An 18,918-nucleotide genomic window follows, 5' to 3' on the forward strand; every position below is an offset into this window, starting at 1 on the left:
TATTAATGGATGAATATTATTTTGGAGCATATGTAAATAACTTTCTCCATTTAAATTTCCGTCAATAAACAGTGGTCCAATCACGTGGTTACCAAAGAGACCTGCCCAAACATTTACTTTCTGGGGATACTGGGTATGATGTTCTCTGTGAACATGGGGATTAGAGTTATCCCAGTATCGGCAGTTGTGTCTATTCACTAAACCATTTACGTAAAATGTACTCTCATCACTAAAGCAGATATTATTTACGGTTGTTGGATTTGCTATAATTAGTCTATCCATAGTTTCACAGAACTGCAATCTTCTGTCCGGGTCATCTTCATTTAATGCGTGATGTAGCATAATTTTTTTAGGGATGAAATTTTGTGCTTCTTCAGGGTAGTTATTGCTTTGCGTTGTGATACCCCGATATTGTCTGCTATTTGTCTCGAAGAGGTTTGAGGATTTTCCACGACTGTACAAAGAACCTCAAAATCAACTTCTTCTGACAAAGGAGGACGGCCTGAACGTTTTGGCATCAGTAACGCTACCAGTCCCTCTAAATTTTGTTATTAACTGCCTTAAAATAGGTTCTGCTAACAGGTCTTTCTGGATGGTTTTCATTAAAATCGTCGTGGTAATTGTTATCATTGTATAACAAATCATTATCATTGTTTTCGTGGTAATTATTCCCAGAAGCACCAAAAATAAACACCATGTCAACTTTTTTCTTGAAGAGTGCGAGACATGTTTCTAACTTTAACAGCACTAAAACTAACAAGGTCAGTAGCCACACTGCAACTAACAAGGTCAGATACTTAATGGCCCAAGTAACTGAAACCAAACATAACATGTCTCCCAGATAACGAACAACTTTTCACTTTTACAACGACACAGGGACTATGTCAAAGATTACATTTAAAAATGCAGACCCCAGATTCTGTACAAAATTATTATTAACAAAATTACGATTTATCCTTTTTTAAATCAGATTGTAGCAGCACCGTTTCCAGCGTTAAAAGGCAATGTTAAACGACACATCACATGACCGACTTCTTATTAAATCCTTTAGTTAACTCTCTAGATCTCGGACTTCCAGTGATCCCTTAAAATCATTAAACACAAACAAAATAAAGTTTCTTTTTAAAGAATAAACAGCAATAGAAAAATTGTTTTGGAATGAACTTTTAAACAGTTGCGCGATAAAACGCAGATAAATAACACATTACTATTTTGTACATTTTAACACCCTGTAAATTTTCATTAGGATGAACCTTTTGAGGTCCGGTTTGCGGCATTGTATTCTACTTACAGAGACCTTTAATTTGATGTGCATATCAACCTATGCTTACATTTAAGAATCTCGGCTTACTCCTCGTGGACCGTCCCCCATTGGAGGTGGAGAGTCAATGAACCCATGAAAAACAAGATATTTAGGTCTAACGAATATGTACGGAGTTTAAACCTCCTAACTTATACGGTTTAAAAAAAAATTGGGGGGGAAGGGACTTAAAACTCACCCTGTATAATTTGTCTGACATTAGGTACTGCAGTAATCACATATTTCTCAGTCAGATAAATATAACTGACCTAACTACAAACCTCTGTAGCCTGTACCGTAACAAACCAGGATGAGATTTTATTACAATTTTAGGATCATTTAATAAGTGGTTTGCAATAATTGTAACATTTTTATGTTCTCTGAGCTAGTGGTTCACATGTTTTTAGGGTAGCCTCTGTTACTAAAAAAAGTTGGTAAGTCTCCTTTGGAAAAATTTTGAAATCTGAAGTTTTGGTACATAAGGATTTGGTTATAATGGAAAGAATTTCACGTATTTTTATTATATGATTTGTACGGCAGCAACTGTAATGTGGATTATTCTTTTTGTTAGTACCCTTAGGATGTATTTTCGTTTTTAAAATGTGGTTTTCTAGAAAAACTTCAATAAAAGTTACAATTTTGTGATTAATATTCCAATTATTAGACATGAAAACTTATTTAAATATGTCAATAGAATTATGAATTTTCTCTAATTCATGATGCCAGACTTCAAAAATGTCGTCTATCAATCTGAAACACAATAGAAGAAGAAAGTATTGTTCCACATAACTCATAAAAAGGTTTACGTATTACAGGAATGGTTTTAAATATATCCATGAATTTAAAATTGGTCATTTTTAAAATGATATTAATTAGTGAGTTTAAAATGTTTATTGAAGGTTTAGTGTTATTTGACCTTGCTTAAAGAAAATGTCTTGCAGCTTCCACACCACCTTAAAGTAGAACGTTTGTGTAAAGCAATTCTACATCTATCGTTACAAGAATCATCTCATCTGGAAGTGGCTGGATTGATAGTCTTAAGATTGAGTCTTGATAGAAAGTATCCGTTGTCTACAATTTAGGATGGGATTCTCATTGGGGTTTGCAGGCTGCATCTGTGAATGCTGAGATTCCCCTAGTAGGAGAACCGATGTTTACAACGATAGGTCTGCCATGAAAAATTGGTGAGTGGTAGCAAATTGCTGTTTTGGGTCTTTTGGGACAAGAGGGTTTAGTACATCATCTGGTAGATTTTCATTATCACCCTCTTGAGTAAAGTAATCACAGAGTTCTTTGTTAAATTTAGATGTTAGTTCTTCATCAATTCGTTTGTATGTAGAACTATCACTTAGCGGCCTTTTTACCTATTTTACATAATCAACCTTGTTCAGAATTACAATTGCGTCGCTTTTTACCAAAGGCAAAATCATAATTTGTTCATATTTTAAAATGACCTGATTGCTTTTCGTTCAGCGTGAGATATATATTTTTGGATCTAGGAATATGGTAGATCTGGATTTGAAATATTTGCCAAAATTAAACGTAAGAACTGCTCAACAGGCTGTTCTATTGGACATGGTGGAGCTTGCCATCCTGAATGGTCTTTGAGAGTTACTAAACATTGAGGAATTTTATTTTGACCATCACAATGGTTTTGACTTATATAATATTTAATTCACTCGTTTCTTGTGAATTCAGAAGCATTATGTAGTTAACGTGATTAAATTTCTATGTAAAGTGTTAAGCCTTTCTTTAATACAACATTCTCTTTAGCCGATGGTTTGTAATTGGATAAATATCTTACGTGCGTCAGGGAATCATAAGCTTAATTATTTCAAAGTATATTTGTGTTTTGTTTTTACCTTGAAACTTGCTTGGAATTGAAATGCTTGAAATTTGTATGAATTACTTGGCAATTTTTTTAATTTACATAGCATTGACAATTTACGGAGTCGTTTTTAAGGTTATTTACTCATAAATCTGTTAGTACCAAGTAGGGTTTTATATAAAAGTTAATTAGGTATGTGTTGTTTTTTTTTTTTTTTTTATAAGAAAGTGAAATTAGTATCTTGAGCAGGTGTGCTCTAAGCTCTTGTGCCAAAACCTCTATGAAAAACTAGTCGTGTAAGTAAGTTCATGGTTTAACTTTGCAGCATGTAATTGTATGTATTGTGTTGTGTAAAAATGGTGGTAGAGCAAAAACAGGGAAATTTAGGTAAAGGCCATGTGGTGTGAGACCAAGTAATAGACAACTGCTCAGAGACTAAATATGACATTTTAATTTTACTATTTTGTAAGCATGTTATCTAAAATAGTTCATGAGGTTAGGTGGATTTCTCATTTTTTTAACTATGATGTATGCTGTGAATACTTTTATGATGAAGGTGAAGAGTTTGTTTGTTCCAGTTTGTTTGTTCCAGTTTGTTTGTTGTTTGTTAAATTCTTAACATCTTTTCGTGTTTTTTTTGCAGATGATCGTTTTAGAAATTTCTCAGTTATCGTTGTAATGTTGGACTAAAATTCATTATTATACTGGGGGCATCAATCAATAATGCGTATATCTATTTTGTTAGTAAGAATTTAGTACATTTAACTTTCCAATGTTTTTTTACTTCAAAAATACGTCCTCAGGTGCTGCAGTTGTAATATATTACGTGCATTCATCAACAGGTTATAAAAGCATACTATTTATTACAGCATTCCATTTTAATATTAATTTTCATATCTATTTAACTAATTGGATGTTTTAATTTTTTTTTTACTTTATGTTATGCAGAGTTATACATTTTCACAAGGCTATATTATCATTTTTATTGATATTTTATAACTTACTAACTATTTATAAAATATTTAGCAACCTTGAAAATACTGCAATTCAAAGCTTAAAGATATTAAACAGAGCAACAACAATATAACACTGTTATTAGGCCCGTTTCAACGTTATATATGTACTTTAAAAGTGTGTTTGTGTTCCAATAGTATCCAAAACTTTTAAATATGTGTGGTCAAGAAATGAATACAAAAATTATTTTTGGTCAGATTTTATTACAAAATAATTAATTATAAAATGACCGTGAATCTTATACAATACAAACAGACTTGAAAAATAAAGTTAGAACGTTGTGTTAAACCCTTATAGTGGAAACAAGTAAAGTAAAAACAAGTATAGTGAAAGAAAACAAGTTATATTTTCTTGTTTTGACTTGTTTCGATGTCTTGAGGAACTGTCTTGATTTCATTGGTTGCTACAGGGATGTCGTTGTCAGCAACGAAGAAAAAGAAAACTCCAACGAGAGCCATCGTTGACAGGATCGCTGCTTGAACGTGCAGTCCGATGTGGCTACAACTATAGAAACTGGTAGCAATGGCTACAGCCTGCAAATTCATTTATTAACGTTTACTTTGAAATATTGCGGTAATTTATTTTGAATGAAAGAACCTTCCGATAAGCACGTGTGTTGTCGATAAACATGTACAAAATCACAGCACAGAACATAAACACAATGAATATAAATATTCAAAATACCCATGGATATTATTGAAAATCATTTTTAAGATTCATTTATATCATGCCTTGGGGTCAATAACGGACATCGAAATTCACTCATAGTTTAGTATCGCCGGAACAGACCCAGAATATTACACTTATTCGCTGCAATAATATTTTTCATAACCAATATCAATTTACGTATAGTTTGAAAATGATTAGTTTTTGAATAAACTAATTATAATAGTTGTTGTTGAAAAGAAAATATTAAGTGACACCTGCTACATTATACTCCTGGAATCTTTGATGTTGTCTTTTTAAACTTAAACTCCGTATAATATCTAATAACCAAATTTACTTCAGTGCGAGCTATAGGACCCACTACTACTTACGCTTTTATCTCGCTTATTGTGTTTCTATTTCCAACAATGAATTATTACAACTTGGTTGGAATTGTTCCCCACCAAACAAGTATGCATGTCTGTTAAGTTTTATAAATTCATCAAATTTAGTAAATTTAGAATATATTTGCAATAAATGTAATCATCCTTCATAGTAGTACCATGTAATTAGGTATAATCGGTTTAGAAAATAAAATCGAAGGTCTGTTCTCTCCAAATTATTGCCGAGTTACAAAAGTGTAACACGTTTTTTGATAAAATACAATTGAATTTTGTTGAAATACAAAAGGAAGTATAGGTTTTGGTTCCTGCGTCGATAGAACAAAGTGGTCTTACCTTGATGAGCTTGTAAAAGGCACATGCCTCGGCGCTACTCTCTCGAAATAGTTCGGCAATAATGGAGTAGATTTGAGTGTTTAAACATGAATCTCCAAAGGTCAGAAGTAGACTTCCTGTCATGGCCAACGTTACACTGAAACAGTGTTTAGTTAGATACAAAGTAGAATCAAATAAGCAATTAAAATCGTTTTATTGAAGGAGGAGCTCTTCTTATTTGAAAAACTAACTTTTATTATTTCATAAAAGAAAACTCACAATTATCCAATAATATTAATATTTTTACATGAGGCCTTTCAACACCTGACGATGACATCTTTGGTGTCGAAAGGCCTCGTGTAAAAATATGAATATTATTGGATAACTGTGAGTTTTCCCTTATAGAATAATATAAAAAAGTTATCAGAGTGATTAAAACTATAAGAAAACGTCAAGCAAATAAATCATTTTTATTTTGAATGACACTAATGTTTTAATTATATTTTACGAATACAACGTATGCATCTTACATCATATGGCAGTTATTACTGACATTTGCAGCAGTTGCAAGAGTACTGCAATAAAATAATGATGACATTTCGTCAACTAGTTTCTGCTCTCTTCTTCAGTTGTGATAATAAGATGTCAACTAATGCAACCAATTATACATTTCAAAAACAAGGCGGAAAACAGAATATAGTCAAAGTTGACAACATATATTGTACATCAAAAACACAAGCATACCCTGCCCCCAAAACAAAAATTAGGAGAAGTGTACACGAAAACCTTACCGATCGTTATCTTATTAGACAAACTTGATGAACTTCCAATTCAATAATGAAAACTAAATGGTGAATGCTTAATAGGAAAGAGATAACAACAGAGATAATGCTATAGGAAGGGATATCACGGGATCTTACAGCAAAACTCCCTATAGCAGTGCTCTCCAAAGAGTGCGCTGTGGCGCCGAGGGGCGCCTAGAAATCCTTCCAGGGACTCCGCTTTGGAGTGAAAGTGTTTAAGAAAATATCATTTCGCGTGAAAAATTTAAAAATAAACATCCATTCTTGCCTTCAAGGCAGACTAGATATATTTATTTATTTATTTCCAAAGGCAGCAGCCAATTTATATAATGTTATATTGAAATACCTATTTTATTATCATTAATATATCAACAACTACAAATATTACTTACAATATTACTTTTATATTTAAGAAAATTAAACATCTACCAAATAGAATGCTACTTCATCGCATGAACAGCGTTCCGGTGAGAGACTCACAGGCGCACTCACCACTATTACATGGACCGTGTTGCCTTGACGCTACACATCACTCCACCCAAACAAGAACTAAGCATGGCATTGGCTCGCAAAATGTGTAATACGAGTATTTAGTCTAATGATAGTGGCAGTTCAATGACGGGTCTAAAGGTGGCTTCAACCTCCGTTCGAGCGAAAGCGACCATTGTGATTTGTACCCATGGCATGATTCATAGAGAAGCATTACCATCTGAACGTCTTATTAAGGAACAGCACGATATACTTAACATTGTTATCAATACAATCAACAACATTAAAAACGCTCCTAAAATTAAAATGTACAATAAAATTGGATCTGACCTCTCATGTTTTATTCTACAGTAATTCTTGTGTCTCTTGGTAACCCCTTTTCTAGAGTGTTATACACTATTGATAGTCTTTATCGACTCCAATGAGATCAGGTGAGGAGGTGGGGCGCCAGACAGAGTAGTAGAGACCTTAAGGGAACCGTGATTTCAAAAGGTTTGGGAAAAAACTGCCCTATAGGCTAGTCACATGACAATTTTATGAGGGCAAGCAAGGAAACTTTGCACTACAACAGTATGGGAAAATATGAAGGAAACAGGATTTTTCCGGACATTTCCCATCGTTCAGTGAAACAAAAAATCAGTAACACTACGTCTCGAGATCTGCAATCTGATCTCTTCTTCAGGTAATAAATAACCTAATACATAATTACAAACTAGGTTAAAATAAACAAATCATACCAAAGCGTTGTGGTACGCCTAAGTCAGTGTAAGTGTAATGGTTAGTGAAGTTGACAAACAACATGGTGGTTGTGATTCCTGACAGACGTGCCACAACGCTTTGGTATAATTTGTTTATTTTAACCTACTTTGTAATTATGTATTAGGTTAGTTATTACCTGAAGAAGAGATCAGATTGCAGATCTCGAAACGTATTGTTACTGATTTCTTATTTCACTGAACGATTGCAAATGTCCGGGAAAATCCTGTTTCCTTCACAATCCCTCCATCGTCAAAAAGAACCTTCAAACAAAGGATGGGTAAATAATTTAACATCCGCTTTCATGGCCCAGCAGAAGAGAGAAGGATGTTCATTCTGAATCGACAAATGCCCTATGAGTTACCAGGTACATCTTCTCTCCATCTAAATCTAAAAATATTCCTTAATCCGACATTGCTTTCTTCACAATACGTCAACTGGCCAGTGGTATAGTTTCACGGATGGTTTGGGTAGTAATTGGAGATTCTCGATATAAAATATATAATAATATAAGATATACTATATTTGATTCTGAACATTTTACCAATTTTTCACCAGCAAATATGACATTCTTATACTGTGGTTACAGAACCAATACAGTAAGACAACTATGATGTTAATATCAAATGCTATGGAAAATGTATATTACTTTGCTATTAGATATGAGAAAAAGTAATGTTACCTCGGAGTTATGAGACTCAGTTGGTCAGTGTCGCCAAACACCGCAGTGTCTGGTAGGTTGATGAATGTGATAAGATAAGCCAACAGCTGTCCAGAGCAACCGATCAGGACTATTGATTTCCGAGCATACCTGTGTCTTCTAATCCATGTGGAGAACACAATGGGGCACACTCCACCTAAAATGGATAAATATAATAATTAAATAATTTTTCTTACTTTCACTTGATGTTTATATTATTTATACTGAATTAAGAGACTAATCCATGCGATTGATCGGTTTACCCCACAACGTACAGCTGTTTCTTTTGAATAAGTACTTTTTTTCTTATTCTATTCAACTTTCTATAATTACAGTTTGCCAATGGCGCAGTGTAATGGTTATCGACGATAGAAGTAACGACGACCATGGTTGGAAGGTGATCGCTGAGCGATCCTGCCCGTGCAAGCGGTCCGCCTGGCCGACCACTGTTGGTGATGCAGAAATCATCTTCAAGCCGATGGCCCCAGGTTAATTGTCAGGGAAGGCTTCTGAGCACCAACTTCGCCTCATGAACTAAGACACTCTTTACCTGTCCTTTATACCGAGTAGCTCGGATCATTTGCTCAACTTTAATCACAGACTAAAGCTGTTACAGGTTGTTAGCATAAATCACAGATTGTTAGCTTTCCCTGCTTTGAATAAGCAAGAGTAAAATGTTACCCTTGCTGAAGAAGCAAATTCCACTAGTGGCTTATTCCCAGAATTCAACAAAATAATTGCTTAAACCAAACTCTCCTTTTGAGAAAACTAAAAATTGACTATGAGATACAATAGAAAGAAATGAATTTCAAACTAACTGAGTTGAACCCTAGTAGAATGTGCATACGCAAGAAAGAACACAATCTATACAGACAAAACATGAATACCACAGGAGTTCGACTATCTGTGAATAGAGGAGTTTCACAAGGATTAGTTCTTTGTCCAGTGTTGTTTATTCTAATCACAATCAAAACTGCTCTAAGAATAAATCCATGTAATTGTATATGCCTAAGATACTGTCATGTATAATATACAAAACTACCATCAGGATGAACCTATGTGAACCTCTAACGAAACGCAACTAATCTAAAAACAAAGATGTGCACAGGTCCTTGGACTTTCAGTAGCTGAACTTATAATATAATTGAAATACGTAGAGATTACTATTGAGATCAAACTTACCCCGCCTTGTTTGACCCATACGGAAGAAGAAAAAAGAATTAGCCTTGAGCAGCCATAATGTTAGAGTGATTTGTAGTGAATAGTTCGTCTTGAATAAGTAAAATGGTGGTTTACAAATAAAAGTATTTTTTTATTTTAAACTTTTGGAAAGTTACACAACGTTATCCGATTGTTAAAAGTTAATTAAAAGTTGTTGATATCTCAAAAATCAATAATGTCGTATCGTACTTTCATAAACATTAATATGTCGATGATATTGAGCACTAATTTCCTGTCGGAATAAGCAGCCGAAAACTGTATTATTCTTTTACTTCTCTTACCTTTTCCAAAACTAATTCTTATATCAAACTCTGTTACCTATTTTTACATACTACTTAAAATATTTCAATTGCACAGATAATAATTAAGGGCCAGATATATTAATTATTAATTACTTATTTCAATACTTACCAATTAGACCGCCGATACTCATTAAGAGACCACTTAGTGCCACCAACTCCTTGCCGTAATTCCCAAATGCCAAAGTGAATCCAATACTCGGACTATATATTCCATCTCCAAATGCTTCTTGCAAACCTGCAAACAAAGTTTATTGTGATTTAATCAGAAAAGAACGTCTATAGAAACATAATTATATGAATAAAGATTTTAGTAAGATTCGTATGATTCCTTTATTCTTTTAGCCAATTATATAATGAATATATATATATATATATATATGCGTGTGTGTGTGTGTGTGTGTGTGTGTGTGTGTGTGTGTGTGTGTGTGTGTGTGTGTGTGTGTGTGTGTGTGTGTGTGTGTGTGTGTGTGTGTGTGTGTGTGTGTGTGTGTGTGTGTGTGTGTGTGTGTGTGTGTGCTCTTTAACCCTTTACAAAGCACGTTTCACACATGTCACACACACTACACACGAGGTGCGACAATAAAGTAATGAGACTGATTGTATTTGCAAGATGTGGTAACCCTGCAGGCTTGCATTGGCACAGTAACGTTGGTCTATAAGCTGCTTATAGTCCAATCAGCACATCGATACAACTGCTCGGTTTTGAGTTCTGCTGCAATAAGTGACAAGTAAAGATTTAAACCAGATAGTAAAATTACTTGTTAAACTAGCTAATCTATTCATCCCTGTAATCATTTAGTATATAATATGACCTACACAAGGATCACTGGAAACCCTTATTTAAGCTCCAGTGATGAGGTAGTGGTTCGCTCCTGCTCACCTCTGTAATTTATTATATAATATGACCTACACAAAGATCACTAGAAACCCTTATTTAAGCTCCAGTAATGAGGTGGTGGTTCGCTCCTGCTCACCTCTGTAATTTATTATATAATATGACCTACACAAAGATCACTGGAAACTCTTACTTAAGCTGCGGCGGCATGGTAGCGATTCGCTCGTACTGATTCCGATAATACGATACTGTTTCGTTGATAATTCAAACGCTGTGGGTTATTAACTCATGCCTCACTGTTATGCAGGCACATGCTAGCTAATAACTTACGTTTTATTATTTATTATAGTTAACGGCACAAAGTCAAACATTACATTCTCCTCTCGCTACGATGATAATGGTATATTCCTGTTTTCATTATTTTGCACTGAGACATGGTTCAATGTTTAAAAATTGCTTCAAATACTTTGTACATGGTTTTATGGGCTGCTTATACATTTAAGTTTAACCATCACTTTTCTCATGACTGCGTTGAGAGACAACAAACATAATTATTTGTTGGATTGTCGATTTAATAAGTTCAATTATTACATTATTTCTGTAATAAAAATGTCTCTAAAAGAATATTTTTATTTTTCCATTTCTGATCCAAACTACGTCTTCAAGATTAAATACTTTTTTCGAATTCAAGTAGCTACATTTGATAGTTACAGTAAGTTTAACAGACCTGTATAGATGAATGTGAACATTAGCCAATGCATCTTCCGTGACTTAAGGATGGCACAACATTTTTTTACTGTTTTTGAAGGACTGTAGCCCTCTGTTTTACTTTCACTGGAAGACTTGGGAAGAGTCATGAGTGATACTATTGCCAATATGTTTATTCCCGCCAAGAAGTATAGCACTGTTCTTCTTGTGAACTGGTCAATATGCTGCTTTCCGTAGAATATATAATAGACAAATAGGTTACCCCACAGATTCCTGTAATGCAATAGGTTTCGTTAGTAGTTTATGAATAATATTTATCAGCGGAGATTAGGTGCATACAAACACTAATAGTGGGTTGAGAGCTGTTTCAGAATAGAACATGAAGATTATAATACATTTTACCTAATATTTAGTACAATTTTTAATTTTATTTTTGTGTTCTGTAATACATAGGTCAGGGCTCCTCTAATCCAAAGACGGATGAAAATGGAAAACCGGTCAGGATGGGAAATATTGTTTAAATGGTTGCAGTTGAAACCAAACTGCTACTTACTTCATGTAAGTACGAGGTGCGACAATAAAGTAATGAGACTGATTGTATTTGCAAGATGTGGTAACCCCGCAGCTTGCATTGGCACAGTATCTTTAACGTTGATCTAAAAGCTTCTTATAGTCCAATCGGGACATCTATGCAACTGCTCAGTTTTGAGTTGTGCTGTAATAAGTTAACACATGTTTGTGTCTCTCGTGACGGAAATGGAACAGCATAATATTGCGGAATGGTATGCCATTTTTTGCGTTGAATTGGGTGAAAACACAACGACAACTTGCTGTAAGCTTCAGAAGGCTTTTGGAGAGGAGATTATATCAAGAGTAGTGGTTTTTATCGTTGGCATACAATTTTTAGTGAAGGCAGAACGAATATTGAAGATGAAGATCACAGTGGACGACCATCAACCTCACGTACGGATATCAACTTGGCCAGGGTGCGTGAACTCGTAAGATCTGATCGAAGATTATCCATGAAAATATTTGCAAAAGAACTGGACATCAATCGATAAACAGTTCGTATAGTAATAACTGAAGGTGTTCGTATGAGAAAAATTTGTGAAAAACGGTCCTCTAAAATCTCACACCACAACAGCGAGAAACATTAAGGAATGTGGCAACTTATCTGTTAGAGCAAACGGAAATGAAACCAGAATTGTTGAGTCGTGTTTTCACTAGTGATGAAAGTTGGGTTTTTCAGTACGAACCAGAGAAAGAACGCCAAAGTTTGCAATGGTGTTCAGAGGGATCACCCAGAGCAAAAAAAGCTCGCATGTCAAAGTCAAAAATGAAATGCATGTTGTGTGCCTCTTTGTTTCATAAAGAGTGGGTACCTCCTGGACAAACAGTTGACCAATATTACTACAAAGAAATTTTAGAAAGACTTAATAAAATAGTTCTTCCGTGTCCGTGCCAACATTCCTGATAATTGGTTTCTGTATCACGATAATGCTCTATTCCATACTGGTCTGTCAGTACAGTAGTTTTTAACCTCAAAACAAATTTCAGGACTACCACAGGCCACCTTATTCACCAGATATCGCTCTGTGCAACTTTTTTTAAATTTTCAAGAGCCAAAACGGCTTTTAAGGGACATCATTTTCAAATAACACAAGATATCCAAAAAGCTGTGACGAGGGTCTTGGAGGATATTACAGTGAGTTCCAGAAATGTTACCATCAATGGCAGAAGCGCTGGAAAACGTATGTGCAATCTGGATGGAACTACTTTGAAGGAGACAACACTAAACTGAACTATAACGATAACAAAACGTTTTACAAAACATCAGTCTCATTACTATATTGTCGCATCTCGTATTTGCTATCATACGTATAAAATGAGGTACTTAGGTCGTTGTTAATTTTTCTTGATTAGTTATTTTCAAATTATTGACGATTACATGTAGGCATAAATACAGTTCGTTACAAATTATAACAATAAAATACTATATATGTTAAAACTCCGCCGTTTGTATTCCATAAAAATGTAAATGTATTAACTGTTATTAGTTTGATACTTACGAAGTCCTAAATATTGTCCAGAAAATGCCAACGTTTCGGGCTGTAGTTTGTGGTGAGGAGTTTTCTATCATGTACTGTCCCTGGGCTGGCCATAAACACCCAGCGGCTACCCCTCCTATAACAGCTCCCCCGTATATCATCCACTCATTCTCCATAACATATGGAAAAATCCCAACCCTGAAATCAAAGAAATAAAAAATCTACAATAGATACAACCATGGTTTGACCAGAGTTGCTTAAAATCATATCATTAGAATAATCTATATAATTGTCTTATATATTCACATTCACCGATAGGTTCGTGCTGAGGAGGAACCAGTGTGTTGTAATTATTATAATGACAACTAATGAATGGTTTCCCCTAAATAATGATACTAGCACAGGGGTAGTGATATCGTATCCAGCCTACTTTGAAACTGAAAGAACTAATGGCGTCGATCCACAGTTCACAATGATGAACTAGACAGTGTCTAGTCCTCCGAGAACAGAGGGTTCAGATACTTGACTCTTACACGTTTAGAACATAAGTTTAACATTAAACTCACTTACATGAATCCAACAGCAGAGATGATCATTGTTAATTTAGGTCCTATTGCTATATTAAGATACGGGCCAAAGAACAGACTTGCTGCAAGGAGTGAGTAACACACTCCGATGACAGTGTAGCCTTCTAATTCGAAGTCGGGATTGTCATCAGAGATGCTGGACACGATAGTTTTCTGCAATTTACAGCACATAATTAATACAACAAGCAGGTAAAAACAATCGGGGCCATTGGTATTCCAAGCATTGGATTTTCTGAATAATAGCAATTATGAATACCGCTCCCGTTATATAACCACAACAAATATATATCATTGTTTATATCAGTTTTGCATATATAAATTAAATAAGCGATACGTAATCAAAGAATTACCGAACATACGACAAGACTGACGCACGGACTACCCTTTATTCTTTAACCCCCAAAATGAATGCATTCTCTTTTGGACCAAGAAAAGCCTTAAACCAAGTTTCAAACATCATTGTATTAAGAGTCATCACATAGATTTTTTTCATAATGCAAAATGGTGGCAAACGGCTAAACAAGACATTTCTCAACCAATGTTTTGTTGACATTTTTTGTTTTAAATTATGATTACTATTAGCCACAGAATATTTTACACCCTTTCGTGAACATCTCTACAATATATATACCATGTATACATATATGGGAGGGGCTCTTCTGGTGCATCTCTTTTTAGACATCTAAGAAGCTTTTTCAAAATACTGGCATTTAGGAACATGGTAACATGGACCGGTTAAATCTGCTCACGGAAAGATCCTGTATCCAGGGTAGTAGTGTCTTTCTTCTCTTATACAGTCTGGTTGTGGATAGCACATTATAAATTCACTTAACAATATTGGTGTTTTGACCAGATTATATGCAGACAATATACGAGTATACGGTATGTATTATTGAAACTGGTGAGTTAACACCAAGGTAAATAATAAAATCAATGGAAACATGGACCTGGTAGAAATCTGATCAAGACTGGAAGGCGTCTGCCGGAAAACATCGGTCCAAAACTGACTTTAATAGCCCAAGCTAATGACTTTATGTAATGCTATTTAAGAGCAGTATGAATAATCCAGAATGATTTTAACCACTCGGTCAAGAATAAAAACATTAAAATAAATTTAATAAGACGTTTTCATATTTCTAAAACTATATACTCAAACGCGGTATGTACCTTGTAAAACAATTTTATCTAAATTGGATCAAAAGTTTACAAGTTATGCATTTTCAAGTTTTAGCTGAAAATTGCCAAAACCGGTACCTCTTTTCGTCACTATAGGAAAAAAACTGGTAGCTATTGCTTGTCATATGTGCTTTAAATATTTATGAACTCAGAAATAAACTAAATAAATTAAAAGTAATTCCCTTAATTATAGCTCTACTTGTTAGTTTGTGGTTAACTTTCAAACTCGGATATCTAAACGTTTTAATCCTAGATTGTAATGATTGATAATTTCTTTCATAACTGTAGTCTTTGAGAAATTATAAAATCTATTGTTTATATGAGTATTCTACAAACCTCCATATTTAGCAGAGTCAGATCAGAAGAAAATAAGAACATGAAAGACAAGCTCAAGCTCAGAATACAGACGAGTTCTCTGCTGATGGGGACCAACATCTTGAAGTTGAGCACAGCACGCGTATTCTAGATAGATATTACTTCATAAATATTACAGAAGTTCAGCGGTTTCAAAATTCTAAAGGCTAAGTTTCCTGGACCTGCAACAATATTTAAAAGAAATTAATTCAAAATTTATCTTGTTAGTTGATACTAATTAGTTAAATTAACTATTTTAAAATGTTTTAGTCTTGAATATAAAAATATTATATACAAACGCCCCCCAAAAAGCTCAAACAAGCTGAAACTGGTACACAACTTGAATTATCTCAGATACGTTCATTGGTCAATCTGGTACGCCATTTCGTTGTATTATGGTGACCGTTTAAATTTAAAAAAATCAAAACTCCGTTATTTATGGACATAGGCAAAAAAGTGTTCTATAATGCTTTTAGATTTAGATTTTTAAAATTGAAATTTATTAATTATCAAACTCGGTGAAAAGAGAGTGTGAATACAATCGGAAAATGGTCTATGTTCTCTGTGTACTATTTCTAAATAGTTTCATATTATTATGAATCACTGTATACAAATATTTACCTTTTCAAAGTTCATTATCTTCTAGTAACAAAACTGCTTCTGCACTTTACCTTCAGAAACTCCAGAATGCTGTCTATCAACAACTAAACTATTACGAACAATAGTTCTGCATAATTAAGTTTCGGCCTTCAAACAACCCAAGTACGGCATACAATATGAAAGGTTTTGTATTGATAACGTTTATCAGAAATCTAGTTCATTTGACGATAGGACATACACTGTCAACAACACGATCAACTACATGTTTGTGCTAAAATATTTGGAATTGCCGCATATTCATTAAACTAAATGGTCACGTTAGAGAATAATTCGAACAACAAAAATAAGTTCAAATATGTTTTTATTTTAATTAAGGTCACTCTTAACGTCATATACATTATTTTTATACTAAATTAAAAATATAATAAAAGTAGAAATAATGTTTTAAAATATATTTGAATTTGGTTCCCATAATTATTTTAAACCACATAATTTTATGTTCGATAGATAGAAGTTGAGGTTGTTAAAAACTACACTATCATCGATTTTTTTAAATTATCCGCTACTTTTTTACTGTATTAGTCTATTAATTGGTATATTTATTTCATGTGAAAGAGGTACTAATTTGAATACTTGCATTTGAATGTAATATAACTATTTATATTTAATTTATTATAACGATGCTATATTATAAAAATATATATTATTAAAAACCTAAAATTGAACTGAAAAATGCCTTCAGGCTAAGTTGAAAGAAAGGTACATTTCACATAAAACCATTATCTCGAGATGTAATACAAAAGATGCATTATTAATGTAAATGTTTAACTCGCATAACGTAACTTATGGGACAATAAATCTCAATTTTGGATTGTTAAATTGTAATACGTTCAAACATTTACATACAAAGAAGTGTGTTATAACCATGCCAATTCCTTTGTAAATCGTTGACTTGATTTGATTATAATTAATCTAAAATTATGTCCGCAAACATGTTTACTTATAACGGTTGAGTTCCATAATTCTATAATGTCATGTTGAAACCTGGTTTTCAAAAAAAAAAGGAGTAGGAATACACTTTGTGTTAATTTCACGATAATTTTAGGAAAATTGCTAAATCTTTTGAAATACCTGATGAAAATTTTTCCAAATGCTAATAACCACCATATTGGAATTTATCATGGGTTAATACTGACTAAAATTTGTGATAACATATATTTTTATAGGTAAATACAATTTGAATATTGAGTTTAGCTCCAGTTCACCTTCTTTTTATTCCAGCGTCTGGTATCCGACGCTGTCTCAGACCTAATTCCTGGAATCTGGGAGTCATGTTCGTCTGAAGAGATCCAAAGAAAGTTGGGTACGAAGAAGCTCAAAACGAATCGTTACATCGTTTTGACATCAGCGACACCTATAAATATGTGAATTGGCAATCTCATTCTCTCACAAGTGCACAATTGAGCGCACTACAAAATTTCTCACACGATCTTTAAGCATGGTGGAGCAACCGAGTTTTCTACACATAACCTAGCTGTTATAGGAGGGTTTATTCAATTTGAATGTTGAGTTTAACTACACTTCACCTTCCTTTTATCAAGTCGTCGCCTGCTTTCTTTGGATGTCTTCTAACTAACATGATTCTAGATTCCAGGAGTCAAGTCTGAGACAGCGTGAGATACCAGACTCTGCAATCAAAGGGAGGAGAACTGGAGCTAAACTCAACATTCAAAATGAATCAACTCTTCCTACCATAGCTAAGTTTACTACTTTGTATCTGTACGTAAACAAAAGTTTTGTAATAATTCAAGTAAATTTTGATAATTTGTTGATTTTCAAATAAATTAATAATATTATACAATTATATATTTTGGTAAATTTATATAACTAGATAAGGATCTAATGGTTCAAGTGGAATACAATAACTTAGCGAATTGTATGTCCATATCGTAGTTTACATTTTAATGTGAGCTGATGTGTCAATACACAATTCCTTAGATTCAAATTGTTTTATCATAGGGTTCAATTTTGCTTATAGCTTTAAGTTCGTATCAATCCTAAAACTCTCTTTATGGTGAATGGTATATAAGGCTACCTTTTTTTCTTCATGGTGATTTATTGAAAAACGGTGACCGGTCATTCTTACCGTTATAAAATTTGAAGTTTTTCAAATGTACTCCTTGGGAAAAAAACCTAAATTTTAGCTGGTAAATTGCATTGTTAGAGGAACAGTCCAATTTAACAGCTATTAAGTGACGCTATTTTCGAATTGATCGGTCTTAGTCATAATTTAACAAATACCACAACGTAGTTTATTTCATGGTTCATATCCAAAAGATAAATTTTGATAATTTATCCTACCATCAATTTTGGATCCTTACAGGTATATTCTTCAAATTTTGAGGCCTCTTAAATATGAGTCTACGTGGTCTCGACAATAATTTTTCTATTAATGGTGAGTCAATTAAGATTTCGTAGCCAACTTTCATAACTCTATTAAATTTGTGCAAACCAGGGTAAGATTTTATACTTTTAGGGTCATTTTGGAAGTGGGTTGTGATATTTGCGACCTTTTTAGGCTCTCTAATCTAGTGATTCAAACATTTTAGGGTAGCTCCTGATACTAAGAACGTTAATAATTTTTCTTTTGAAAATTTTTACATCTGAGTTTTATTTACGTTTATTAAATTTGTATAAGTGGCATTAGCCTAATTTAATTTAATTTCAATAAACATTGAATCACAAAAAGTACTTGCTCCGCCGGGACTCGAACCCGGTTCTGTCACTTGCCGGGTGAATGTGCTACCATTACACCACAGAGGCCTTACTTTTTACG

The 18,918-nt window shown here is 33.7% G+C and overlaps 1 protein-coding gene across 1 annotated transcript; it reads right to left on the reverse strand.

The window, feature by feature from the left end:
* Window positions 1-4,483: 4,483 nt before the first annotated feature.
* LOC124365428 lies at window positions 4,484-15,470 on the reverse strand. The gene is made up of 6 exons (XM_046821408.1): window positions 15,465-15,470; window positions 14,012-14,105; window positions 9,884-10,009; window positions 8,234-8,408; window positions 5,525-5,660; window positions 4,484-4,675 (listed from the first exon to the last, which is right to left on the reverse strand). The coding sequence occupies exons 1-6, from the start codon at window positions 15,468-15,470 to the stop codon at window positions 4,484-4,486; spliced, it is 729 nt and encodes a 242-aa protein (XP_046677364.1).
* Window positions 15,471-18,918: the final 3,448 nt, after the last annotated feature.

This window comes from Homalodisca vitripennis, chromosome 6 (assembly GCF_021130785.1).
Source record: "Homalodisca vitripennis isolate AUS2020 chromosome 6, UT_GWSS_2.1, whole genome shotgun sequence".
Lineage (NCBI taxonomy): Eukaryota > Metazoa > Arthropoda > Insecta > Hemiptera > Cicadellidae > Homalodisca > Homalodisca vitripennis.

Excerpts from the sequence above, each read along its gene's own strand:
- LOC124365428 (XM_046821408.1), bottom strand. Across the intron at positions 8,409-9,883 it reads GAGTATCGGCGGTCTAATTG|GTGGAGTGTGCCCCATTGTG; the intron begins GTAAGTATTGAA and ends TATCCATTTTAG. Across the intron at positions 4,676-5,524 it reads CCTTTTACAAGCTCATCAAG|GCTGTAGCCATTGCTACCAG; the intron begins GTAAGACCACTT and ends ATGAATTTGCAG.